This window comes from Nelumbo nucifera, chromosome 2 (assembly GCF_055504915.1).
Source record: "Nelumbo nucifera cultivar China Antique chromosome 2, China Antique-T2T, whole genome shotgun sequence".
Taxonomy (NCBI): domain Eukaryota; kingdom Viridiplantae; phylum Streptophyta; class Magnoliopsida; order Proteales; family Nelumbonaceae; genus Nelumbo; species Nelumbo nucifera.
The window spans coordinates 21,612,330-21,636,719 of NC_142650.1; the positions used below are offsets into that span (position 1 = coordinate 21,612,330).

The following is a 24,390-nucleotide window of genomic DNA, read 5'->3' on the forward strand; positions in this document are numbered from 1 at the left end:
TTCATACTTCATACTTCACATTCAACTAGTGCTCACGACCCTCTGAACGTGCACCATCACCATAGGATGAATCACAGGGTCCCAAATCCCAATTCTCTCAACAGTCCATATATGCCACGTCTAAAACCAGACCTAGCCATCAAAGATTACAACATAGTTTTAAAAAGGGTCATTTAATAGAACACTCTTTATAATTTCATGGATTTACTTAAATCTACCCTGTAGTTTTCATTTTATTAAAACACCCCTATAATTTAATCAACCTTTCACTAATCAGTGTTTGTTTTTCTATCTGAAAATAGTAACATTATAACCTAAATTGAGTGAAAAATGTTCAAGGGCATGTTCTCATTGCTGTTTATTCCAAAAGTACCCCTAATACTTCTTCGTACATAAAACAAAACAGAGACCAAATAGAACCAAATAAAGTGGTTGCTTGTGTCTTATTAAAATGGTATTTTTATTTTCATTTTCTTTTTTATTTTATTTATTCAAATGGACATTAGGGTTAAAGCTATCATTTTCCACTGTCATCTAATAGAAGGTCGATTAAGTAAACCAATTGCTAACTATAAGGGGTGTTTTAGTAAAACCATGAAATTATAGGGGGTATTTCGGTAAATGACCCTTTTAAAAACCAACATAGAAATTAAGCCATTTTGACCATCAGTTCCTGCATCAAATGGTCCAACCATCCGAACCCCAACCCTGATCAAACGGTTTTGTAGTCCAAAACTGGATCTGGAGCCATGACCAGTTTCCGGGTCAACCAATCCGACCATCCAGTCCGGTCTGGTTTTCAAAACCATGGATTACAGTCCTTGAATCTGTAATAGGGTCGCTACCCATGCCTGCTGCCTGCACATGTTATCAGAATATTGGATATTGAAGCGATTTTCCCCTACCCATGTTTGGATTGGAAACCATGATCTGATTATATTATAGGTCTCCTATTCCAGGATAACTAATTAAAAACTGAATAATTTTAAACCACCTTTTTCGATGCAACACTTGTGCCGAAAGTAAATTAGTATCTAAGCACATTTTTCTAGTTCTTATTCAAAGACAATTTAGAACATATTCCATTGATATCTCATTTGGATGGAAACAATGTAGTAGAAATAAAGCAATAAACACACAACTTCCGCTTCTATTTCGAATGTCTGCCCAAATTTATACGAGTTTGTTTCTGCGAAATTGCAAGAAAATTTATCTCAATTGAATCGTTTTGAGCATCAGTATGTATTATTGGCATAGGAAAGGAGAAGCCCCCGGGAGGATTGGAAGTTCAAGAGGGGGATTTGAGCCGAGACGGGAACAAGGCTCGAATGTTTATTTGTCAGCACTCCAGCAATTTTTTCAGTTCTTTCTTATTCACCTGAAATAAAATACTGAATGGTAAATATACATGCTCAACGGCAACTTCCTTTTTCCCCTTTATTTTATTTTAGGTTTTTGCATGGGATGCACTGGAGCATTGTCAAGAAGAAATGAAGAATAGAAGGAAAAAGAGACCACTCACCTTCCCCATGGCATTTCGAGGAAGTGAGTCCCACAAGAACAATCTTGTTGGTATCTGGAAATGGAGAAAAGGTGCAGTCATTAGTTTCTAGTAATATAATAAAACCAATTGAATTGAGATCCCAAGTTCAAATGAATGCTCAATTTTTTCTTGTGGAAAACACAATTGAGTTAAGACCAAGGTTGAGATATACAAAAAAGTCAATTATTTAAAAGAAAAAAAAAGACCATTATCCAGTGTTGGTCTCAGCTATTTGGGGTCTTGGGAGGGGTAGACTGGATACAAACCTAGCATTTGGCCAGTGTTGCATGGAATGGACATGGGTCTACTAGAAAAAACATGGATTCATGGGCACATTGAAAAGTAATATACTATAAAGATAGTTTATATTTTTTGAATTCTAGCATTATATATCTGCTGCAACCTGCAAAAAGGGGTCTAAAATGTTTTATGTTACCAAGTAACCTCTGATATGGAAAATGGCATCCATCTTGTATATTGGCTGTTCATTTATGTCAGAGAAGTTGGGAGGTAAAAAAGGAAATGTAACTTCAAAATGTCCCCAAGAATCAGTGGAGTGTAAGACCGAGTGTGTCCAACATAGACACATTATCCATTTACAGAAGTCCATGTTTCTATGCACAAAGTGGTCATTCTCGTACCCCAAACCCGTGTTCTTATTTATTTATTTTTGATCAATAACAGAAACTTTATTAAGATTTATGAAGCTTTAGGACAATAAGGGGGAGATAAAGAGTCTTATCTCCTCATCAGTAAATTACAATGAAAGAAGATTAAAAATTAGCCCAAAAAATAGCCTCCCTATTCACCCCCTGCTTGGCCAACCCAGTGTTCTTATGCTTATCAGTCCAAGGTTTTACCATTATACCAAACAATGGCCAATTAAAAAAACAATTATTTCAACTCAACTAAGTCTTGCCCAACTATATGGGGCTGGCTACATGAATCTTGTTCCACCATTCTGCTCTGTTCAGTGCCATGTTAAAAAAAAAGTCAATTATTTAAAACCAAAAAAAAATAAAATAAAACAGTAATAATAATCAATCCTTAAAGGAGAAATGGACTACTACTTGAATACTGAAAACCGAAATTGAAGATGATGAAGAAAGCAAAAGGGAAGACAGTCTTTGGAACTCAAAAGTTGAAAGGAATCAAAACAGGCACAGAATAAGGAACACCATATTGAAAATCTAACTTTGGCATTCACCCTTCAGTCGAGATCTTTCAAAATTTCAGATGAATAGTGAAAGTTTGTGAAAACAGGGAACATGACAAAAGTCTTTTTTTTTTATTTGAAAAGGTAAAATGAGTTTCACTTGGTAATTGAAGATCCAGGTTGGGGTGCTCATGACAAATAAAAAAACTGAGACCTGGTAATGGATTACACACTATGTGTGTACAAACTCCAGGAGTCCATAACTTCGCACTTGGTTGTCTGATTAGGGTGATCTTTAATCTCAATTTTGGGTAACTTTTTTCGATCTGCATGTGCCGAAGGCACCTTGCGCTGCTATTTTTGCTAAAAAATTTTTGGCCTCAAATCGCAATTTTAAGCATTTATTTACAAATAAAAATATAAATATAAATTAGACATTAAATAATACATATATATTACATGTAGAATGTAATTATGCATTACATTCGGTTTTTAAAACACTGATTTATATTATATATTTATAATATATTATAAATATAAAAAACTAGAAAACCAAACTGGTCAACTGGTTAATCGGCAATTTGGTTCGGTTTTGGTTTTGACACTAAACAAAAACTGAAGGTACCAGCTCAGTTTCAAAAATGTGCTCATGGACCGTGAGTACCTCTAGATCCAGGTCACTCTTTCAGTTCATATTTATACAATCACTGGGTGCCACTTTTTTTTTTTTTTTGATTAATAAAAATTTGGACCATTGGGTGCCACTTTTGAGAGATAATACATTAAGACACATGATAATACCTTGTATGGTGCAAGTTTCTCTTTGGCCCAAGTACGAAGTTCTCCCAAGCTTATGGCTGGCTTACAGTCTTCCTCTCCTCTTCTCTTTGCAGCTGCCTCTGGCACAATTATAGCACATACAGCTTCACCATAGTCTTTGTCTGGTAAGCCCAGCACACAACACTCTGAAACTGCTGGATGCTATACACAATGAACAGCTCAGTTATAACCATTAGTTTCCTTCCCACACCCACCAAAGAAAGGTTTAATTTAGAGAAATGTTGGCATTACCAGCCAAGTCCTCATGGAACCTCTAAATTACAAGAGGACAACGCCATAGAATCCCATGTATTTTACACTGGTGACCCTGTTTACACATATTCTTTTGGGTTTTAAAGGCCCATGATGGACAATGTAATATCCTTACATTGCTCATTAGTTATACAGGTAGCAGGAAATGAAGAGCTCAAATGGAAAGCAGTACCTCTAGAAGCACTGCTTCAATATCTAATGCAGAAAGCTTGTATCCACCAACTTTCAAGATATCAGCACTTGTACCTGCCAAAATTTCTGAAGGTTTAAGAAAATCACCCAAGAAAAAAAAATGCATACAAATCTACTCTTCCCTTGCACAATTAATCTTGGTACATACTGGTTCTGTAGTACCCTAATTCATTGAGAAGCAATGCTCATTGAGGCAGCACATGGTAAGTGAATAGCAGCCAAAGATACGGTTAAACTACTTGTTCCATGCTAAATAACAAACTCTCCATTTTCAGTGCAGGTCTTTGGGGCTGAAAATGGCTGAAATGGCTAACTGAATAACTGATTGACTTACTTCTTCATCCTTTAATGGAAAACTAATTAAATAATAAAATATTTAAGGTTATGCTAATCATCCCAACTTCAGCTTCAGCCTTAAGGAGTTTGCAACCTCCTCCTAAATAACTCATTCACTAAAAGGCAAAGCATTCAGCCACTTCAGTTGTTATCAAATGGCCCCTTATGTCAGACCAACTAAGCACTCTCTTCAATATTACTAATTTACTATGCATGAGAAATAATATGGTGAATACCCATAAGGAAATTCAGTCAAATAACCTTATAACCTTTCTGATCTTTGATCATGTGGTTGTTAGTTTACCACCTACACCTACAACTCATGATTTGACAAGAGCAGATTGTAGGAACTGGTAGAAATAAGACCAAGAACAAAAGAGCAATAGTAGAGGGGAAGAGTTCTTTTAGGCCTTCTACCAATCGGTAACATATCGGTATGGAGTTGTATGGAGCTGGCGAGCTGCCATCAACAAGGGAAACACATTAAATCAAATAGTCAAGGTTGCACTCTCTCTTTGAAAAGCAAAAAAACTCTTCCATCCTATCCAAGCCTCTTCTACGTGCAAAATGGAAACGTTTCACTCAGTGTTCTATATCATCTCTTACCAGATATTTGCAGTCTTTATTAACTTAAACATGAGATTGCATCATTATCCTAAATTCATAAAATACTCATTTTTTATGGTCAATTAGTCACTGCATCACTTAGGGAAACCAAAATGACTAATCATTGCCTCACCACATTGATAACACTGGATTCAACTTGTGATAGGTTGACATAAACTGAATCTCAGTTCAAATTTTTTAAATCACGTGGTGCATTGATGCAAATTAATTATTTCCCACCATGTAAATAGAGTTGTTATACCTAGCTGAGCATATTTCCCATATTTCATGTTTTATTGTATTCACATGTTTGTATATCTGTGTGTGTGTGTGAGTTGGTTTTGACTAGCATACAAAATGCCAGCAAATGATGGGCCAAATGTTAAAAGAATCAAGGAGGAAGGTCCTCCTATATCTGGTGGCACTAGAGACAACTATCAGAGACCTCTTTAACATTTAAAAGCACTTGCTCAAATGCCCACCAGTCTAGCATGCCAGATAGAATGAAGGAGAACAAGTGGTAGGAACTCATCAGTTGCTTCAGAAGACTTCTTATAGATTAAATTATGTCATGAGATGGAAAACGCAACCAAAGTTGGAGATAGTTGGCATTCTATATATGATTCAGGTAGAGGAAGGACTAGGAGAAACTCAGTAGATGGGAAGAAAGAGGGAGCCATTGGCATGTGCAACCCCTTTCATTTATCTTCCTGGATGAATAACTAAAGTAATGAAGATGCTTGATTGAATCTTCCTCATCCAAAGTAAAAGATGCTTAGTTGCAGGGAGAGACCTCTAGGAAGGAGATCACTCTCCTGAAAAACTAGAATTCTGATCTATCAGCCTATCTATGTTCACCTGTACTTTGTACCAAAACCCAGGTCATTCTGTAAAAAGTAATAGGTTACAAGTTCTAGAAAATCCAAGTTTGGTAAATATATTTAAATATCGTAGAAGATAATTATAATTCTCCACAGCCAGAGGTTCAGAAGGGCTTATCTTCTAAGAAAAAGCAGAAAAGAGTATCAACTTCTATGGCAATAAGAGTTATCTTACGTCCCAAAATAATGTAGTATCCATCTTCATCCACCTTAACAGTGTCTCCAGTCTTGAAGAATCCACCATCAACAAATGATTCCTTTGTTACCTACATGGATTATCACATGTGTAAGTCAAAATGAACAACCACCAAATGATTAACATAAAAGACAGAAGACATAGTTGCGCAACTTTAGGCATAGAATGTTCCACCCACTGTTCCTGTTCAGAAAATTTCAGGAGGAAAACAAATATCTCAGGACAAGTCTTGATTTTAGGTTCTAGAAATTATTTTTTAACCTATTTGTTCATTGTTATAGCTTTTCCTGATGTATGGTTCTGAGTAACCTACATTTCACTTCAATTAATATATATATAGAACCTTCAAATCTTACATGGATGTACCTTTATATTCCTTGACTTGTAACAGCAATGAAATATAAAAAAAAAAAATCAGAAATTACTGAACAAGAAGAGCGCAGTAGAGAGAGAGGAAGAGAAGAAGAGAAGAGAGGATAAACACCCCTGTCATGGAACACATTGTGAGCCCCCACTATCTTTTATGTTAGATGTTATAACCAACCAGGGAATTTACAGGATGCCCCTGGTTAGGAAGCAGCACTATAAAGACCAGAAAAAGAATATCAGAAAAGCACTGAAAAGACCAAAGTTCTTTTATTTTTTATAGATGTTTACGCAATCAGAGAAAACCTTATTAATCGGCAAACTTAAGATTTTTATGACATAAGAACCATTTTCGAACAATAGATATCAGGATTGCAAAGCTCATCCATATTGTCTTGAATATGGTCCCAAAAGTAGCAGGAAAAAGGTGTAGTCATTAAATTACAAAACAATTAAAGTACTTGATAAAATACTGGAAGGTCTAGAAAGTACCTCAGGTTGTTTCCAGTATTCCTTGAACAGTGAAGGACTTCTAACGCAAAGCTCACCTACCTCCGTTATACCATTTGTGTTTCCATCTTCTGCAAGGATTTTGACCTATCGTACATCAAAAGAAAAGATTCAGAAATATAGGCACTAATTTTCCACATGCTGCACATCAGTGGCAAGAAAAAAAGTAAATGTACCATTCTCATTTCTCATCAATGGTTACCATAAACAAGAGTCGCTTGAATTTTGGCATTTCCTTTAATGCAAGATGCATGTATCAAAATATGATTCAGTGAGATATACATAAAACTGATGATAGTGGAACGCTTTGTGCAAAACAATGCCAAAGGTTAGGTCCGTATCCAGTCTACCCCTCCCAAGACCCCAGATAGCTGGGACCAACATTGGCCAATGGCCTTTCTAGGATACACATGAAGCACTTTTTAGTAGATAAGATATACATAAAGCTGATGATACCAGAACATTATTCTTCTAGACAGCCCCAAATAGTTAGGATCTGAATTATGACAAAAAAGATTCAGGCTGCACCTCTAGAAGAAAGAGAGAAGATAACACACTACCCACAGCCACAGGTAACTTCAGAATAATTTTTTTATTACATTAAATCAATTATAAAGTCTAATATTTAAGTAACTAAAAATAATAATTATGGGAATTATCATAATGAATTAGTCCAAAAGTTACTATAAATAGTAATTTTTACTTTTACTAATAGCAGTAAATTTATAAAAAAATAAAATCTCTATTTACACCAAAAAAAACTAAAAGATTGCAAAGACTCAAAAATACTAAAAATCAAAGCACCCAAAATTTGTGAAATTTCCATTGCATGAGGAATTGGGAGAAAACTGATTTCTTTCTCCATGGACTCTTTCCTTGATTCCAGTTAGACAGTAAAAGGAAAGTAGAAACTCTGAAAAAGCCTTGCTAACCTCTACACCTGGAAGTGGTTTGCCAACTGTGCCACCCTTCCGCATGCCTCGTAAGGGATTAGAAAGTGCCATAACAAACTACAAGAAAACCAATTGTTTAGAGGACATTGCAAGAATATTAACCAAATGAACACCTACACCATGTTAACTACACAAGCAGTCTGAAAGGAGATAATGAACTTTAAACCAGATAAAACAATTTCACAGTTTTCACTTACCTCAGTCATGCCATAACGTTCCAAAAGGCGATGACTTGTTATACTTTCCCACTGTTGCATAATAGGATAAGGAAGTGCTGAGGAGCCACACATCTGCAAAACTAAAACTACCCAATCAGTGTCAAATTTAAAATATCAAAATGAAGTATAGAAATAGATAGTAAATAAATTTTACTAGTTCACAGAAAACTGAAGACCAATGAAACCTAGTTCAATATTTATAACATATGGATAGGAATCCCAAACAGCTACGTAAGACATCAGGGAGGTTCTGTGCTAGCTTTTCAGTTCTAATAGGACATGATGATTGGAGGTCCACCTTGTATCTTGAGTGACTTTTTAGTCCTATTTTTCCTTTTCTTCTTGTTTACAGGTAGGAGTATTTGGTTTTTGTGCATTTGGTCCATATTTGGTTCAGTGACTTCAGTCAGATCAGAGGGTTATATTTGGACCGTGAGGTTTATGTTGCTTTGGCATTACCGTTGCATGGACACTCTCTCCTAAATGGATGAAGCGTCCATTTCAGACATGTCAGATATCACAACTCCACAGATGCTGGAAGGACACTTCTATATAATATTTTCCTTTTTCTGCTTGCTTATTTGACATTATAGCTACTGTACATAATGAATGTTATTTTTTCCTATAGAGCATTACCAATGTCAGAGATGCATTTAACTTTATTTTCTATAGATGTACTATGTTAGAGTTCAAAATACATGAACTATTTTAATAGTATAAACTCCCCAAGTCCTTTTTCTTTTTACTTTCTTCTTTGTCTTGTTGAAACAGGTTCCTAGACATGAATCTTATTCCAATGCCCATGTACATATCCATAAAACACTAATTTGGAAGCAATTTTATGTTTAATATTTAAATGGTCTTCTGGATCACGTATGAACATGGATGATTAATAGAATTGTTTTGTTTCTTCAGAATAATTGAGATGGTTTAGTCACGTGCATAGAAGACCATCTACAGCACCGGTTAGAAAAAGTGATATGTTACAAGTTGAAGGGGCTAGAAGAATGTTTTCAGCAAGGAAGAAGAAGAAGAAAAAGAGGAGAAAGGTATGAGAGCCAAAAAGTCACTGTTGGCGGTGCCAACTTTTGATTAAATAGTAGGGTGACCAAAACATAATAAAAGAAGAGGAAAAGACAATAATGTCCCTCAAGTTGGGACATAGATGTCAATCATCTCCAACTTGTCACAAAGATCATAATGCGACAGTAAGCATAATCCTTTAGTAAAAACATTTGCAAGCCGTTCATCAGAGCTAATGTAGGGAGTGCACACTTGCCCCTTTTCAATTTTCTCTCTGATGAAATGCTTGTCAATCTCAATATGCTTGGTTCTATCATGGAGAATTGGGTTGGCTGCAATGTTAATGGCAGCTTTGTTCTCACAGTAGAGTGACATAGGATCATCAAAAGGAAATCCTAGTTCACTCATGTGCCCATGTTTCTAAAAGAGCAAACATGTCCCTAGGAATTTCTTCAAGTACCTAAGAACTCTGTCTACTACCTCTAGGTATGCCTCCTTGGGTGCATGCATGAACTGACTGAGGACACCCACAACATATGCAATGTTGGGCCTGGTCATAGATAGGTAGAGAAGCCTGCCCACAAGTCTTTGGTACTGCCTTGGATCTTTCAAGAGCTCACCATTGCAAGTCTGCAATCCCCAAGTTTATGATTTACATCCTTGGTGTGTCAACAGGTTTAGCTCCTAACTTCCCTGTATCTTTTAGGAGATCTAGGGCGTGCTTCCTTTGGGAAATGAAGATGCCTTGTTGAGAGCGAGCAACTTCAATACCAAGGAAGTAGCGCAATTGCCCCAGATCCTTAACTTCAAACTGTGTAGCGAGGAATTTCTTTAATCTCTGAATCTCTGAGACCCAGTCTCCAGTGATGACAATATCATCTATATAGACAATCAAGGCTGTTTTTTTTCTTGTTCCCTCTTTACAAAAAGTGTGTGATCGGATTGGCACAGCTTAAAACCCATCTATTGAACTGCCTGGTGAAACCTGCTAAACCAAGCTCTCGGAGACTGCTTTAGACCATACAAAGATTTCTTCAATTTGCAAACTTTTTGTTCACTTCCCTTAGGAAAAAAAACAGGGGGTTGAGTCATATACACTTCTTCCAAATCACCATTCAGGAAGGCATTCTTTATGTCAAGTTGATGAAGCTCCCAATCAAGATTTGTAGCTAAAGATAGAAGAACCCGAATAGGGTTCATTTTTGCAACTAGAGCAAAAGTCTCGGCATAATCAACTCCATGCACCTATGTGAAGCCTTTTGCAGCTAGTCGAGCCTTGTACCTTTCCACAGGCCCATCTGCCTTATGTTTTATAGAGAACACCCATTTGCACCCTACATGCTCCTTTCCCTTAGGAAGATCTACCAGCTCCCACGTGTCATTCTTGTGAAGAGCATTGATCTTTTCTTTCATTGCATCTGTCCACTGAAGAACAAGTAAGGCCTCCACAACACTCTTAGGAAGGGGAACACTATCAATGGTAGATAGAAAAGCACAAAAAGAAGATGAGACATTCTCATAGGACAAGAAGTGAGACATGGGGTGGTGTGTGACTGTGTGGTGCATGATCTGACACCCTTCCTTTTTGCAATAGGGAGGTCCGGATCACAACTTGAAGTGTCAATATCAATAGGTTCAGGAATATCAATTGGAACAATAGTACTTGGGTGAGGTGAAGGATCCCCTGAGGTTCTGATGGTATTGGTGGCATAGCTTCCGGTGGTTCTGTGGCAACTGAACTCTGTCAGCCTTGATTTTTTTTAGCGCAATCTCTGAAAGACACGAAATGGAGGAGGATCACAACTTGAAGTGTCAATATCAATACGTTCAGGAATATCAACTGGAACAATAGTACTTGGGTGAGGTGAAGGATCCAACCCCTGAGGTTCTGATGGCATTGGTGGCATAGTTTCCAATGGTTCTGTGGCAACTGAACTCTATCAGCCTTGATTTTTGTAGCGCAATCTCCGAAAGACACGAAATGGAAGAGGATCATGAATGAAGCCACAAAACTTGAGTCCGACTCTGTTTCTCCTCAACTATACTTTCCCCTCAAGGAGAAACAAGAAAATAGAGGACATCTTCAAAGAAAGAGACATCCATAGAGACAAAGTATTTTTTAGACACAGGATCAAAACAATGATAGCCTTTCTAAACAAGGTGATAACCAAGAAAAATACACACAATAGCTTTGGGATCAAGCTTACCACGAGTAGGAGATAAATCATGAAAAAAACACTTACATCCAAAGACACGCATAGGTATAGGAAACAGTAGAGCTTTAGGGAAGAGGAGTTGATGAGGGGACCTATATTCCAATACCCAAGATGGTGTTCTATTGATGACAGGCAGCAGTTAGGACAGAATCCACCCAAAATCTTTTTGGGACATTCATCTATAACATTAATCCCCGAGCAACTTCAAGGAGATGTCGATTTTTTCTCTCTACAACCCCATTTTGTTGAGGGGTTCTGGCATATGAGCTCCTGTGTTGAGAGCCCCAAGAGGCAAAGAAATCTGTGAGGTCTCCATGGAAGTATTCCTTGGCATTATCTATTTGAAAGATTTGGATCTCGGATTGAAATTGGGTGTAAACCATATGCTGAAAGTCTTCACAATTTTAGGAACTTCCTCCCGTGAATGCATAGGATAAACCTAAGTGTAGCGGGAGAAGACATCAATAAAGGAAATAAAATATTTGTAACCATTCTCAGTTGGAATATTAACAGGTTCCCACACATCCGAATACATAATGTAAAAAGGAAATTCTTATATTTTATTACGTAAAGGGAATGAGGTTCTATAATGTTTACTCAGTTGACACACTTGACACTGAAAATCACTAACAGACAAAGACTTAAATAAATCTAAAAGCAAATACTTCAAAGACTCAAAAGATATATGGCACAAACGGTGGTGCCACAAAATAACCTAACTCTTACTTGACGGACTCAAAGACTCTAAAACTATAAGACCAACTTTGTTCTCCAACACATAGAGACCATCCACCATGTTCCCTCTACTGATCATCCTCTCGGTAGCCAAATCCTGAAAAACATAAGAATGTGGAAGAAAGGTTACTGAGCAATTCAAGGCATGAGTAATACTACTAATGGATAACAAATTAATGGGTAACTTTAGAACATGTAGAACATTAGATAAGGAGAGGCCAAAAGGCAAAGATATAGATCCTTGACCAATAATGGAGGAAAAGGATCCATCTACTAACCTCACTTTATCTCTGCTAGAGAGAAGAGAATATGTTTGGAACAAGGTTGACTTACTAGTCATGTGGTTAGATGCACTGGAATCAATAATCCATGGGGATTCTGGGTTATCAGTAGACACATGGAAAGGTGAGGCAGGATTACCTAAAGAGGAGGCAAAAGAAGTAGAAGGTGTGGGTCCAGAATCAACATTGCGGAGAGCCCTACCATATTGCTCTAAGTGGTCACGAAAGGAATTGATAATATCTTCCTTTGGGTCAGAACAAGGGAAGCAATCCTGAGAAGTACTCTGATGCTCATGAGATGCTAAGTTTGTTGAAGTAAACTTCTTTTGGTATGGCTTCTTGCTCGGTTCTTGTGCTGATTTCTTACCTAATTCCTGTGCCCATTTTGGTTTCCCATTCAATTCCCAACAGGTTTCATGGGTGTGCCTAGATTTTTGGCAATGAGTACACCACAGTTTGTCTTTATCATCTGCCTTTTTCTGATTTTCCCCTTTTCTTGGTGCCCCAATGTTACCCCTCACAGCAAGAACAATAGTCTCCCCCTTAGGAGGATTCATGGCAGACTTCCTACTCTCTTCAGACTGAACAAGTGCATAAACCTCTTGGACAGACGGAAGATCCTTGCTGCCCAAAATCTGAAGACAAATAGGTTCATACACAGGATTCAAACCTAGAAGGAAAGCAAATGCTCTTTGCTGTGAAACTAGCTTTTTATATGCTTTAGCATCCTTTTTCACTTTCCCAATCAATGTTTTGACAATAGTCTAGTTGTTCCCAAACTAAAGTGAGAGCAGAATAATAGGTCGACAAGCTCCTTTCTCCCTGTTTACATGTTGAAGATTCTACTTGTAACTGGTAAATTTAGCATAGTGACTCTGCTCTGAATAAGTTGCTTGCGCTTGGTCCCGTATTTCTTTTGTTGTCTCGGCCCACATAAAATTCTGTTTGGCGGAGGGTAACATGGATGTCAAAAGCCAGAATATAATCATGCAATTCTCTTGGTCCCACTTATCATATTCAGTAGTACCAGCCCTAGATTCCTTTATTTTCCCATTAATATATCCTACCTTACCCCTGGCTGTGATATACAGCCGCATCTCCTTCGATCATGTCAGTAGGGCTGTTCATAAGAATGCCCAACCCAACCAAACCGACCAACCCAGACCGACCCAACCCGAGTCGACCGGGTTTTCATCAGTACTGGTCGGTTTCAGGTTGGGAAAATATATAAACCGATATATCGGGTTGGTTTCGGTTTTCTTGTGTGAAAACCGAAACCAACCCGACCCGAACCGAACTAGTCTTCTACTAGTTCGTTAGTCCCTAGTTTGAATAGTTTCCTACTTAACTATAACTAGTCTTCTACTAGTTCGTTAGTTCCTAGTTTGAATAGTTTCCTACTTAACTATAACTAGTCTTCTACTAGTTCGTTAGTTCCTAGTTTGAATAGTTTCCTACTTAACTATAACTAGTCTTCTACTAGAACTAGAAGGCCCATTAGGCAATTACAATTAGAATAGGCAATTTATCCTAGTTTCTAACTTTCTATAATCTTTAACACCAAATAGGCAACCCATTAGGCAATTACAATTAGAATTCAATTAGGTGTCCTTTTGTACAGGAGCAAAACCAAAACCGACCCAACCCGACTCAAACCGACCAGGTCGGTTTGGCCTATCAGTGGGTCGGTTTCAGTTTCCACCTCAGGTAACCCGACCAGGTCGGGTCGGTTGGGAAAACCCCAATAAACCGACCCAACCCGACCCGTGAACACCCCTACATGTCAGGTAATTCCTACCATCCAAAGGGGTAATAGTCATTGGGAAATTCATGGAGTCATAACCACTACTCATTCCACCTTGATTCATGGTGGTTCTTGAAGTTGCAGAATCTTCAATATTCATGATTTCAGCCAATACACACCCACAAAAAAGAAATTCACAGCCCTCACTCTAAGTGATTAACAATCAGAACACAATTCCAGTTCATGTAGAAACACACTTTGACATGTCAAATAGGTCTCCAAGGCTAATATTAAGCCACAACCATCAGTATTCTGCTGCTATGCCGGTCACCTGAGCACTCACAGGTGTAACAGATCCCCAAGGCTAATATTAGCCACAAACATCAGTGAACTACTACTGTACCAGTCAGCCAAATCAGGTCACTCATTGACCTACAAAATTTCTCACAAGAAACTTGGTTTCTGGATCATCCGACCCACAAAGGGGTTAAACCCACACTATATCATTCGGTTAGGGCAAACCTTAACCTGTTCTTGGTATCTACACCAAGAACCAAAAAAAAAAAGTGTTCAAGAAAAAAAGGTCTCCCTGTTCAGTCTGAGAGAATTCTGGGTTTACCAGTCCAAGACAAAGAAAGAAAACAACAAAAAAGAACAGCTGACCTCTTAGGAAGAATCAACCAATCATCAACAATTTCTGGAATCACTTCAGTTTAGTTTCAGTCCAGAACAGATGAGAGAAAAGCAGATGAACAGTTTTCAGGTCCAGAACGAGTTTGTTTCCTTCATTCTCAATCCAGAAAGAACAGAGCAATCCTTCAACCAATGCAGAGAGGAGATTTACAGAGCACTGACCTTCTCTGATACCATGTTTTCAGCAAGGAAGAAGAAGAAGAAGAAGAAGAAGAAGAAGAGGAGGAGGAGGAGGAGGAGGAGAAAAGCATGAGAGCCAAAAAGTCACTGCTGGCGGCGCCAGCTTTTGATTAAATAGTAGGGTGACCGAAACATAATAAAATAAGAGGGAAAGACAAGAATGCCCCTCTGTGGCATATGGTACAGATTACATCAAAGAGCTAGGGGCAGACCAAAAAGAACTTGGGTGGAAGTAATAACTAATAAGAAACTATTTAAGCACCCATAATTCAATAACAGATATGACACTGAACAGAATGGAAAGGTGAAACAGGATTCATGTAGCCGAGCCTATATAGTTGGGACAAGGATTAGATGATGATAATGATTTTTGTTTCTTCAGAATTATCTTCTCTCTTCTGTTATCAAAAAAGAAAAAAAAAAGCTTTCTTGGTTCTCATTTCTCTATGTTAACATACAATCCTTTTTAATATTTTTATTTTCCCTATATTCGTTCAAGTTCATGTTGTGTACCACTCAATTCCACTCTTAGTCCAGACATTAAATTTTTATCTCCAAAAAGTTTTCCATTCAACCCTACTCTACATCACAAAGATATCTTCAGCTTTCTTCTTTTTCCTTTTTTTGAAGTTTCTTTATTATTTATCTCCCAAACCTTTGTTGTATGATTACATCTTACCTTGCCCAGAATGGCTCCATAGCTAGGGTTTGGAGTTTAAGCTCAGATGCTTGGGCTACAGGTTTTCCTAACCTCTACTAAATCCAACTGATAGCCATCCCTATCCTATCCTCCTAGAGTGACACCCACCCATGATTCCATAACTTTATCTGCCTATAATTCCTTGATCTTCATTTTATGAGATTTCTCAACCATTCCATGCTGTCAACACATCTTTCCTCTGTGTTTCTCTGGCTATGTATTTCTTTTTTTTTTTTAATATGTGATGACTATCCTTTGTATGTTACAAAATTCTGTCTGCATGTTAGACCTTCCAGTAGATAGTCTCAAAGATGAAATAAAGATGCCAGTGAGTTGTTCATGCAGACAAGAAATGGAATTAGGTAAAGCATAAATATGGAAGACCTTTGTCACCTTGTAATTTAAGAACATCTTGAATTGACTCAAACAAAAAGTAAGCAAGTTGTGCAACTTCTGTGTTGAGAATTGAAACTTCTCATCAGATTGCTCTGCAGGTGATTAAAGAACGCTAGAGAAAGGGCCAAGTGCTGAACTGGATATTATACACAGAACAAAGAGATTTGATTTTGAAAGCATGTATGATTGATATTTTTTATTGGTCATATAAGGTTGGCATTTTGCCAACAATTTTTGGTCATTTGAATCAAAATGACACCATAGTGAGAACTGCAGCCTCAAGATTACCAAAAGCTGACTATTATTATGAAATGAATCATATTTAAGTAAAAAGAACACAACCGTATCTTGTTCCTCAATGGCATCATCTGTACAATGTACAAAACCAAGACATTCACGGGAAAATTCATACCACCAGACAAGGGTCTTCTCCCTTTTTCTACCTCTTTAAAGCCAATTAAATCAAGAACTTTGTCTAGAACCTTTATTTTGTGATACTCCAAAAATTCTTTGACAGAGTTCCATTTCTAAGAAGTTGAAGGAAGTTGACTGACAGGAACAAATGCTAATAGGTCCCACAGAGAGTCTCCAAAGAGGGACTACAATGACACCAAGAGAAGATGGAAAACTTACTGAACTTCAAAGAAGATATGTGCAGCTGACAAGCTAACAAGGTCAAATTCTTCAAAGAAGTTGTAATTGATGCAGGACAGCCTACAAACTCAATGCCAGCTCACAAGCCAATTGCCTTGGCAAAGGTCTAGCACGTAGCACCTTATTTTAGGGTTACCAAAAAAAATCTACCTTTCGGGATTCAATTTGATCTTACAAAACACATCCACCTGTAGCTAGCCTATTCATTAGATACTTTGGATTTTCTTTATAATTTTCTATTTTCCTTTGTTGTTTAAAAGCTTCCACTGTGGTTTCCTAGTAAACAAGTTTCAGATTTCAAGGTTTCTTTCCTACAAACAGCCTTTTATTCCCAAGCAAGTAGTTATACACTTCTCTTTTCAAGATTTTAGTGCACAGAAAATATTGTTGTCTATGAAGTCATCGGCTTCAGTTGTTCTTGCACAGAAATGCAATAAATGAAGGACTTCTAAAATGGAAGTAGTTTTCTACATGGTACCAAAAATGAACAGAAACATGGAAGAGCCATCCAAGTATCCAACCAGGACATAAAAGGGCAAGTAAAGGAGGGAATTCACTCTAACTACCATTAGGCGTAACTGTCTTGCCGCTGAGGCTGACTGAGATTGAAATTTTGGATCCATTGCTTCATAGCCTTGTAACAATCGAGTATACATTGTTGGAACCTGTGTATCAAAGTTCTATTTAGTTCCAAGCATTTATTGGAACAAGTAGAAAGACTAACCACACAAAAGGCTCAATTGAAATCATTTACATTGTTGTAGGAAATTAGAAACTTTCTATTTTTTTTATGGAAAGCAAGAAATTGATTACATTCTAAATATTCAACCCCAACAGCAGGAAAACAATGATAAGTGCTTAAAGAATCTTTGACTCTAGGGAGATTAAGGGGACATTTTGATAACATTTGTAGTGGCTTTACTGAAAAGCTTATTGCTTTGCCTCTAAATGAACAAGTTTTTAAGGAGGTTGTGGCTCCTTAATGGCTGAAGCTGAAGTTGGGTAGACTACTATAATTTAATTATTTTATCCACTAAAAGACAAAGCAATAAGTCTTTCAGTTCAGAAATTTCAGCTGTAATCAAATAGTCCCTAATGTAAAGATGGTCCTCAATTTGTAAAGCCACTATTAAAGCACACTTTATCTAAAGCTACCTAAAAATTCAGTCATTATCAAGGAGCACAGGCTCAATAAGTTGAGTAATAGAACATGTAAGACTTAAATACTACAAATAATATTTGCCGCTTTGGCTAAAAAAATGTGGGAAACCATATATGCAGATTATAAAAGATTAGTAAATAAAAGAAATAATAGAAATAAAAAACTTATATATATCACAGTCATTGCAAACAAAAGACTCAGATGATCATTATTTTCACCATTCTGAATGACAAGGATGATGATAGCTCTAAAGTAAAGTACTTCACTTACTCCTGTGAACACAGTAATAGCATCATCAACCTTAACTCCGTCCTTTGGACATGATTCACGCCATCTTTGCCAGATTCCCCTAACACTAAATTTTGGCATGAATTCAACCTTCAAAGACACCAACAAACATATTATAACTGAAACTAGAAAGGTCAAACAAGATTAATATTAGTTGTTGGGAAGAGCTCTTGTAGCAGACAGTAGTAATTCAACGCCATTAATTTGGTGAAACTAAAAAGAAGGGTTAGAATTTACCAAAGCACCAGCGTAAAGAGGCGCAAGTAGAGCATTGAAAAGACCATGAACATGTAAGTAAAGGTTAAGTATCCAAATTTCATATTTATGCCTTCAAGTGTATAGTAAACATGACAAATATAAATGAAAAGTCTGCAATAAGAATACCAAAATACGCAAAACAAAATGAACTGGTTCTTTATTCAAAAAATGCATTATGCTCAGTGGATATGGTGTAAGGGTAGACAATGCAGAAACTGATCGGAAGAGGTATATCCCCAGGCTTCTGTCAACATCTGAACCTGCAGTTTGACCCAAAATTGCAGCCAAAAGATTACTAACAAAACCAAATAGTATATGAAGGAATTGAGACAGCAAGAGGAGAATCAGAAATTGTAGTTTCTGAGAAAGTGTATTGGCAATACCACCTTGTATGCTAATTCTGAGATATCACATGCAGTAAATTGTTGCAAATATGTGAAACAATAATTTTGTCAAAGTGCACATGTAAAAACAACCAACTACAAAAAGTAATGTAAATACACATCTGCAGTGTTATATGTATAATCAGCAGCAGCAAATAAGAAACTTTCTTGGAAAAAGAAAAATATGCTTCGTAACACCCAGACAGCTAACTATGATGGACATAGCTAATAAGTATCAAATTTCTTAGTCTGTCAACTCTTTGTATTCCCCTATACATAGAGTAGAATGACTACAGAAACGGATATACAGAATTTCTGTTATTTGTATTAATAGCTACTCTAGGATTTTCTTGAAGAATAGAAGTCCTTAGGAGTTAGAAAAGGCCTTCTATGAAAGAGAAAAGACAATTGAAATTGTTCATTGATTCCCTCTTTTTTAATGAGCAAAGAAAATTTATTAATTTCTCATTAAAGTTTAGTATAACAGGTTGGAACTTCAACCGCCCAATAGTACAAGAAAGACTACACAAGTGTGATATAACAAAAAGAGTTACATTACTGCCCAAAACAATTGTTGTCTATAAACCCCCTGTTTTGCTAGAGTATCCACATCCTATTTGCAGTCCTTCTCACCCAATTAAAGGTGATGCTTAAATCCTTTCAGAGGCTTTCTATCTCCTGAAAGCATGCCTGTAGATCCAAGACAATTGTTCATTGGGTTTTTTTCACTTTTTTTTTTCATGCATCAGGAACAACAAAGTGGGCACATACATGATAAGGGAAACTGTAAAATTGTCATTGGAAATAGTAACACAATACAAATGGACTCCATAATTGGCTAACTCCTTAGCAGACGCTTTGCCAAAATCTGGGGTTAAAAGAATTAAAGGTTTTGCCATAGTTGTCAAGGCGTCGCCTAGGCGACTAGGCACCCTTGGCTGGGCGCCTCGCCCAAACGCCTTGACTTTTAGCAACAAGACACCCTTCTAGGCGACTAAGCACCTGCCTAGGCAACAAAAATGACAAGGCAGGTGCCTTTTATAATATCATTTATATTGCCGTATCTTATTAATGTATGTGTTAATACATTTTATCATATGCTATATATATCAATTATACTTTGTTTTAATGCTTTACTATTGAAATTTAAAAGATCAAAGGGTTTTAAGGAGAGAAAAAGAAAGAAAGAAAAGAAAGAGGAAAGAAAGAATAGAATAATAAAGTTCTTTTTTCTATTCTCTCTCTCCAATTAAATAAAACAGAAACTCCATCCTTGTTTTTTCCTTCTATTTTACTTTCTATCTTGAATATTTATCATATAAAGTTAATAACCTTCTTTGGCTGCTAATTAATATGAATTTGCTCTATTAAATACTTATTATAGTAGTATTATTTTCGAAAATAATGAAATTAATATATGTAAAAGATTTTTATCTTTTAGATGTGATAATTTGCCACGTTTTTAGAGGAAATGTTCTTAATAAAGAGAATTGCTATTTTTTCAATTAACATACATGCTGAATAATATATAAAACTAGGAAACTAGCCAAAAGTCAGTTTTTTTATATTATAGAAAGTTTATCACCTAGGCCGCCTAGGTGACTAGGCAACTAGGTGCCCCAGTGTCACCCAGAATTGCCTAGACGCCTTGAAAACTATTTGGGGTACCATACCAAATGGAGGGAATGTGTACTCCAGGGGGTTATCTGAGGTAAACGACCCAAAATAGGCACAATGCACTTAATCAGTATATGTAATTTTATTCAAAGCAATAAAATTGTTTTACTGTTACCATTCAAAAAAAAAAAAAAATAGAGACACTAATCTTAGACTATGTGTTCATAATTTAGCAATGGATATGGCATTAAACAGAATAGAATGGTGAAAAGTGATTCATATAGCTAATCCATATAGTTGGCATAACGCTTAGATAATGGTGATTTTACACTACATCAAAATTACTGCATTCAGTAGGTCAAGAATGATGATGTACTTTGTAATTAGATTAGTACCTGTGCTGCGATGCTTTTGTGTGTGTGAACAACACCTTTTGGTTTACCAGTCGTACCACTAGTGTAAACAATCAATGCCGGATTCTCTCCTACACCATAAAGATTATTATCACTGAACTTTGTTTTACAATCCTATAAGTTGTAAAGTTATGAACCCTCGCAAGGCAGACAACCTTCTACAATTTTTGAGTTTTCAATTTCCTTCAACAGATCTTTCTCCTCTGTTTCTTCAATGGAATAACCACTGGGAACTGGTGGAATAAGAGAAAACTGAGCAGCACATTTAGAAGCAACATTCTCCATAAGCTCTTGATAATCTTCAGTACTCAGAAGCATGGAAACGTCCTGTAAACAAAAGTGATCTAAGGCCTGTGTACATCATCCTGTGAGAAGACTAACAGCACTCAATTACAATAACAACATTTACTAGAACTTGGAAGTGGAATGACTTTCAAGCCTGTGCAGTTTTCAAATGAAATCTTCATAAGAAATAGTTCCAATTTAGCTTTGTAAGATTATACTACAAGCTAATTTGATCATCTTATCTTAATAATAACATGCCTAATCTGCTACAATCTCTGTATTGAGGAAAATACTATTGAAAAGGTGGGAAAATGATCCACAGAATCAGCAATCATATGAATGCTTAGAAAGAATGTATGAAATCATATTCTGATCAGAAATATGAAACCTGAACAGATTGAGTAAAACATGGGAATCAAAGTTTGGATTTTATGAGATAAGTAATACTAGCATGTTTAAAGTAATATTATTCAATATACATAATAACCATTGGGTACATGGTTTTAAATTTCAATGAGATTTGTGGAATTTGGGGGCCCCATTCCAGCTTCAAAGTAGGTGGACTTAGAAGTTCTTAAAGAAAACAAAAAAATGTAAAATTAAGTTCTAGATAAGATAATTAAGATAAAGATAAAGATCAACAGAGAAGAAACAGGAAAGATATGGAAAAGTAGAGAACAAATAAGAAGGATAGAGATTAGAGAAGTAGGAAACATAGAGAAGAAATGGAAATAGAACTACCATTTTTGAGGGGTGGAGGGTAAGAAATCCTTCTCATTGGATTTCTAATTCAATCTAAAAGTTTTAGTCAAATTTTCAATTGTAGTCAAAACCTTGTATTGACACTTGGTTTGAATATGAAAATCTCAACTTTAGAAAAACAATGGCAGCATTTACTGAATTCTGACGATAAGAAGCCTTCACAAAAATCAAGAAAAGAATGTGAAAGAAAAAATAGGGAAACCTATTACATCCAGATATCTGGTTTTACTATAATGAAACCAATGAAGAAGAAAGGGAAAATGTTGCAGGACAAACCGAGTCTTTCATCACATGGAAGAGTTCAGCTTCTGGGTAGCTGAGTGCAAGTGGAACTGCAACTCCTCCACTAAGCCAGGTCCCAAGCATCCCAGCAACGAATTCAGCTGAAGGTTTAGCCACAATTCCTACCCGTGCTCCACCAAGATCTTCTATTCGATTAACCCCTTCTGCTGATACTGGAGATATTTTATTATTACTCCCATGGCATGTCTGAGTGACCAAGAAGCATAATATTAAGGGGGGGAAATAAGAGAAAAACATAGAAATGAAGAATAGAAAAAAGGTGCACATGGTATTACAACTGAAACCTGCAAAACGTGATAAGCATTTCATCCATATGCATTTAAAAGAAATGATGATTTTTGACTTACAGTTTTAGAGCTCTCATTGCGTAAAAGATTTGATATTTTGCAAGCAGAAGAGATGAGTTGAATGTAGCTGTAACTCTTCTGCTCTGCTCTAACAGCTATACTTTCACGTGCTGCAGATCCCTGCCTAATAGCTGCTTTGATCACCTCCATGAATGTACAAGATGATGGTACTGTACATGTGGATGTAGAGCAGAAAATGTAGATGCAATTAATAAAATTATTTCATTACTGGATAATGTAATGAAGTATGAGATATCATCACGACATCATCCAACCTTTTCACAATAAAACAAAGTAATAATAAGATCAGGACTTCAGTTCTCTTTTTCAGGTAATAACAAAGTAGCATCTTGGTTCAGTTTAACTAATTTGATCACTGACAAACAACAACAGGTTCTATCTGTTACTTCCTATTAAATGAGCTTCCACTATATTTATATTACCACAATTTCAGTTTAACTGCTGTAAAGTTAGTCACAGTCTAACAGGTATGAAAGGCTGCAAAAGAAAACGATAATTAAACATCCATGGATGCATCAAAATCCATTCTTACTTTCATCTACAATTAACAAAATGTAACCAACGTAGTACAGTATAGAAGTGAATTTTTAAAAATGCAAATCATCAGCGAGGAAGCAAACATCATTTTCTCGAGATAAAGAAAGCAAAAAAAAAAAAAAAAACAATTCCTAAAAGGAGAATGAATTACGGAGCTACAAACTCATCCAATCGGTTCCATTTCTATCCATTTTAATCTCCAATGTTCATCATCTGCAATTCAGAACAGAGAATGAGGTTGGAACAACTTACTTGAAAACAAGCGAGACTGAGAGATCGAGAAAGAGGGGTTTCTCTGACGAGATACAAACGGAATCCCTAAGTGTCTGAAACTCAAAGAAGTTGTAGTCTCTGGAAGTAAGCGAAAACTAGAGAGCGGCTTTAGGTAGGTAGTTGCCTTAAATGAGCTCATTTAGTCTTATTAATGGCCGCCCCTTCTGTTTTGAACTTTCACGGAAAGAGAGAATTGAATTGACTCAACAGGTTTAACTGCTGGCTTTGCAAAAACTGTATCTGGTTAGCTCTGACGGCAAAGGCGATTACTGATTCGTAAATCCGGAAACGGCGGACGCCGGACGCCGGACGGTCGGAGGATGGTCCCGGGTGGCGAATTTGTTCGATTTTAGTCATTTGACTCTGCCTTGTAAGCTTGACCGGACCGGATGGTTGAACCTTTACCAGAATGGGCTGACATTGTTTATCACGACTCCGGACTCCCTTATCACATTGTTTAGATAACCGGACCCGGGATTGAACCATGGCCTTCCGCCATACCCTAGTAATTGGACTTGCTCAAAACCCGCTGAAAACCGGCTAATCGGCCAGTTGAATCAGAAAACTGATGAATCAGTCCCGATTTCATGAAACCGTTAAAGTCCTACATAAGTGAAATTTTAAAATATTATTGATGAAATTTCAATTCAAAATCTCTCATTTATTATATATATTACATTATTATGCATTTATTTTAAATGAAATGTAAATTAAAAGGTTTATATAGTATTTATATAATCCATAATATATATATGCATATACCACATCATCAAAATTCGACCCTAGTTGAATTTCTGACCCATGAATATCTCCCTTCTTCAGTTCTATGTTCGATCCGGTTTTATGAACATTGGTTTATCACAATATTTAGGCTGAAATGGGGTTCAGACTCTGATACAAGCCATTTAAACCGTTCTCACAAAACCATTGGCCCCTCATAAGGTAAACTCGGATTCATTCCTCACAAAACCGTGTTACAGTCACAACCTTTTTGCAGCCGTCCACCGAACTCCCTATTTCTCATGTACGAGGAAATATTTCCAATGCAAAATTGTAATGCTCTCCGATCT

General features: G+C 36.7%; 1 protein-coding gene across 1 annotated transcript; it reads right to left on the reverse strand.

The window, feature by feature from the left end:
• Positions 1-1,027: 1,027 nt before the first annotated feature.
• On the reverse strand, positions 1,028-23,652 carry AAE13 (AMP-dependent synthetase and ligase family protein). Its single transcript, XM_088897571.1, has 17 exons — positions 23,300-23,652; positions 22,490-22,659; positions 22,116-22,328; positions 20,948-21,119; positions 20,775-20,863; positions 18,568-18,639; positions 18,359-18,409; positions 18,104-18,211; positions 17,238-17,336; positions 8,029-8,121; positions 7,811-7,888; positions 6,861-6,965; positions 5,982-6,072; positions 3,964-4,037; positions 3,501-3,680; positions 1,523-1,576; positions 1,028-1,378 (listed from the first exon to the last, which is right to left on the reverse strand). The coding sequence occupies exons 1-17, from the start codon at positions 23,457-23,459 to the stop codon at positions 1,340-1,342; spliced, it is 1,848 nt and encodes a 615-aa protein (XP_088753697.1). The 5' UTR covers positions 23,460-23,652; the 3' UTR covers positions 1,028-1,339.
• Between the last annotated feature and the right edge of the window lie 738 nt (positions 23,653-24,390).

What these genes read in the sequence shown, in the direction of transcription:
- AAE13 (XM_088897571.1), bottom strand. Translation starts at nt 23,459, where the DNA reads ATGAGCTCATTTAAGGCAACTACCTACCTAAAGCCGCTCTCTAGTTTT. An exon ending in GCAATGAGAGCTCTAAAACT is followed by an intron (nt 22,329 to 22,489) that starts GTAAGTCAAAAA and finishes TTGGTCACTCAG; the next exon opens with ACATGCCATGGGAGTAATAA. An exon ending in ATTGTCTACCCTTACACCAT is followed by an intron (nt 18,410 to 18,567) that starts ATCCACTGAGCA and finishes CTTTACTTACAT; the next exon opens with GTTCATGGTCTTTTCAATGC.